At 33.6% G+C, this 4140-nt stretch overlaps 1 protein-coding gene across 2 annotated transcripts; it reads right to left on the bottom strand.

The window, feature by feature from the left end:
- LOC116142196 (pentatricopeptide repeat-containing protein At3g22470, mitochondrial-like) lies at positions 1-2898 on the bottom strand. 2 transcript variants are annotated; one of them, XM_031427644.1, is made up of 3 exons: positions 1344-2898; positions 890-1195; positions 1-333 (listed from the first exon to the last, which is right to left on the bottom strand). In XM_031427644.1, exon 1 carries the CDS (start codon positions 2892-2894, stop codon positions 1770-1772), a length of 1125 nt encoding a protein of 374 aa, XP_031283504.1. In that variant the 5' UTR covers positions 2895-2898; the 3' UTR covers positions 1-333; positions 890-1195; positions 1344-1769. The 2 variants fall into 2 exon arrangements, with proteins under 2 accessions (XP_031283504.1, XP_031283505.1); XM_031427645.1 differs by having other exon boundaries at positions 890-1178.
- Positions 2899-4140: the final 1242 nt, after the last annotated feature.

The raw sequence follows: 4140 nt of genomic DNA, 5'->3' as shown, positions 1-4140 counted from the left end.
ATACAACTCATTAACTGTACATAAAATTGCATGACAGTAATAAGTCACAAGAACCAATCAATTATGGAAACATCTTCTTGCAAGTGTAATACAAGAGTGACTGTAAAAAACCTTTAAGTGTTTTCTCATCCGATACCTTTAGAAGGTGAGCAACTTTGCAGAATCCTGCATGATATCTATACAGACATTCTTCATTTATTGTTGGTTTCATCCCATTCCTACAAGGTTTTGGCCTTGTAAGAGTCCATTGCCCATATGGCCAACGAATGCATGTAATTTAGCGCTCTAAAACAATCAATCGTGGTCCAAGCTTCAGGAGTTTAGAAAGAATAACTACGCAGAAAACAGCAACGAGTCAGTCAATTATCAGGAACAAATACTTCTGGAGCAGATATTTTTCAGTGTAAATTATGCAGAATGTAAAGTTTCCAATTGTGATCGGCAGAAATTTATCCTAAAGGCAGTAACCTGACGATGCAGGACGTAAAGGAAGGATGCAAATAGGTATTTAGTCCTTATCTTCTACATTTTAGGATCGAGTATTTGAGTCCTTGGTATCCCTTTCTTGATTTCTCCTCTTAACCTATTAATTTTTCTCTATCACCCTATATAGAATCCTATATTATCTATCTATGATATTCTTCTCCCCCTCCATCACCTAACTACTGGAGTTTTGTCCAACATTTCACAACATCAAGAATCTACTAGAAAATGGTTAAACGGTACATCCACCAAAAAAAATAAATGAACTGACAAAACAGATCATGAAATGAAATCTATACAGATTTGAGACAGATTTAGATCTAAAAAACACAAACTCATACCTTAGTTAACAGCCTATTAACTAAGCTATAAGATAACAGCTTTAAATAAACTTAGGGGTTCTTACACAAGTGCATTTTCAGACCATGCTGCTTCATAGATTTCAATGGCAATTTGAAATCCCATATCGACCAAATCTCCACGATCATCGTTACAGCAACTGCACATGTAACACCAGACCATATTTTTCTTGACTGCAATGTTGTCATTTTAACTATTCCAACAGGTAGATCCCATTGACCGGCCCCTGTTGTGCATCCGTATTCTTTAAGATGTTCTAGTGAAAAACCTTCTCTAATTCTCTTTTTGCTTTGTCTTCATTAACTATCGCTGAAAGAGCACATGCTCGTGCATAACTACATTAGAGACACACCTGGTAAGTTCTAGTCTTGTCAGATCTGAACTAAAAAAGAATATATATTGAGAAACAGAAACATGTGAAACACTATAAATAAATCAAGATTTATAAGGCATAAATAATTGAGAATATCAATGAATGAAGTTAATCAGTTGCAACATACCATTGTCCAGTAAACTGATTAGCTTGAATAGATGCACTTGAGCAGCTACCATTATTGTCGTAGGTGAAGTAAGAACCATTCCTCCGTTCCTCATTTACAACTTTTGCTTACCGAAATTTACACCAAAAATAATCCTCAAAACCTTAAGATCTACTAAATGTGCAAATCCAAACGCAACCTGCAATGCTACCACCTCCAATATATGACTTACAACAGAGACAGATCACGTATCGTATGTCTGATCAGGAAAGCTATCATTCTCAATCATCCCCATCACCATCCCTTTCAAATTCGACAGATAAAAGTGTTTACTGAACCTTCTGCTTACTGTAACAAATATAGAGCATTTGGGCAGCTGGATGAACTTTTGCTGGATTCTGCTCCGAAAAAAAGTTTAATACTCGCTAAAGTTTTATCACGTAAACTTCAATTTCGCTTTTGGACAGGAAACTGAGGAAGCTCGTTCAAACATTCACTATAATTTTCGGCCTTAATTAGTAACTGCATGACTAAGGACATTGTACATTCAGTCGGCTTCACATTTCTCTCCACCATCTTATGAAGGAGTTCAACAACTTTTGGTATCTCATTATTCTTGAGGAAACCAAACATAAGCGTATTAAATGTGACTACATCTAGAGCACAGCCTTTTTCCTCCATATATGACAACAACTCATTAGCCATTTCTAGTTGTCCATTTTTACACAGCCCATTGATCAAAATGTTATATGTTACAACGTCTGGCACCAGGTTTCCATGATGAGAAAATTTCTGAAATAGGTCCCAAGCAGTTCCCAACCTCTTTGTTTTACACAATCCGTCAATGAGGGAATTCAAACCTACAATGCTAACTGCAAACTTATTATTTACTAGAGCATTAAACATTTCCAATGCTTCCAAAACACATCCGTTCTTGCAAAGTCCATTAATGAAAATGTTATATGTCCAAAAATCAGGGAAAACATTGTTAAGTCGCATCTCAATAACTAAATTCCGTGCATCTTTCACCTTAGCTATAAGAAAAAAGCAAGTTAACAAGGTGTTATATGTAATCACATCAGGCCTAATTCCTTTTGAAATCATCTCTCGATAAAGACTAAGAGCTTCATTGACTTCTTTATTCTTGCAATACCAAATGATTAAAGTAGTGTAGCAAACAACATCAGGCCTATACCCCTTTCTAGTTATAGAATCAAACAACTCCTTTGCATCACCAATTCTATCAGACAAGCAATAACCGTTCATTAAAAAATTGTAGGAAAAAATGTCAGGAACCACACCTCTCAGAATCATATGTTCCAAAAATAATTGTCTAGCCTTCTCAACCAATCCAGCCTTGCAAAGACCATCAATTATAGTACTATAAGTAACAACATCTGGCCTACAAATAACACCAGATTCGTTATTCCTGTTAACCATCTCTTCAAGCAACTTAATGGCAACACTTATCTTCCCTGTTTTACACATTCCACCAATCAAAGTGTTGCAAGTGATCACATTAGCCCTACAACCAACAGCAATCATTTTCTTAAACAATTCCATTGATTCCATAATCTTTCTCTCTACACACATACATTTAATCAAACAAGTAAATATCAAGGTATTTGGGCTAAAACCCAACTTCAAAATCGCCCCAAAAACCGCATAACCATCAGAAACCCTTGTGATATTACAGAAGCAATTCATCAAAATATTCAAAGACTTTAAATCTGGAGACAACCCAGTTGAATTAAACAGCTTATATAGCGAAATCACTTCATAATAATGCTTCTTTTTAGCTAGTGCACTAAATAAAGTAGTGAATGATGCAATTGGAGAAATGGGTTTCGAATTAATCATGTAATAAAAAAAGTACAATGCTTCATTCAGAGTAAAGCTACCTGATCGACAATTTTCTTCGAGGAATTTAGCAAGTGAGGATCGTTCAAGGGGTTTTTTGAAAGAATACGAAACTTCATTTTTGGAGCTTGAAGATGTGAGGTTGTGTAAGTGAGCGAAGAAAAATAAAACATTAACTTTCGAAGAAGGGTTTTGAGAGATTGAAGACGAACGAAATGGGGATCTAAATCTCAAAGCCATGTACGAATTGAAGACTGTTTTTGTGGGTCGTTTTTTCCGAAGTAAGGTCATTGCAAAAGGCAAATGCATTAAAGAGAATTGTTTTGACAACTTTCACAAACAACCTTTAAGGTTTTCAAAATTGCAAACTTATGTCAAGTATCGATCATTCCTATTCAAACGACCTTTATGATTTCGAAAATTGTTCACTTGAAGGCTAAAAATGTAAATCCACCTTCAGGTGTTTTTCGGTTTGAGGTGATTTTCTACTAAATCCAAAATTATCAAGTTGATCAAACAACCAACTTATATAAGTATTCAATTTTACCTTTCTTTTTAATAAAATTATAACATTTAAATAAATCATGCTATTGAACTTTGTATTTAATTTACAATGATATATAATTTTTTTTTTTTCTATTTGTTCTTCAAACTTTTAAATATATAAAAATCGATATTTCACATAATTGAATGTGACATATTAAAAATTCAAGGGATATTGTTTTTTACTTTTTAGAAGTTACATGGATAATGTTTCGTTATCATGTTAATAAGATTTTTACACTAATTTTATTGCTGAAATATCTATATTACTAAAATAATAGTACGTATAGTTTAATATAATTACTAGTTTTGCATTATACAATAGAGTTATAATAACAGCCTTGAGGTTTAATGTAATAAAAATAATCAAATTTATAAAATAATAAAAATCTCTACTGCTAAATTATAAGGGTTA

The sequence above is a fragment of the Pistacia vera genome, unplaced genomic scaffold, assembly GCF_008641045.1.
Source record: "Pistacia vera cultivar Batoury unplaced genomic scaffold, PisVer_v2 Contig405, whole genome shotgun sequence".
Taxonomy (NCBI): domain Eukaryota; kingdom Viridiplantae; phylum Streptophyta; class Magnoliopsida; order Sapindales; family Anacardiaceae; genus Pistacia; species Pistacia vera.
This window is presented reverse-complemented; position numbering and strand designations above follow the sequence as displayed.

Bases quoted from the DNA above. Each gene is read 5' to 3' on its own strand.
- LOC116142196 (XM_031427644.1), bottom strand. From the start codon at position 2,894: ATGGAATCAATGGAATTGTTTAAGAAAATGATTGCTGTTGGTTGTAGG.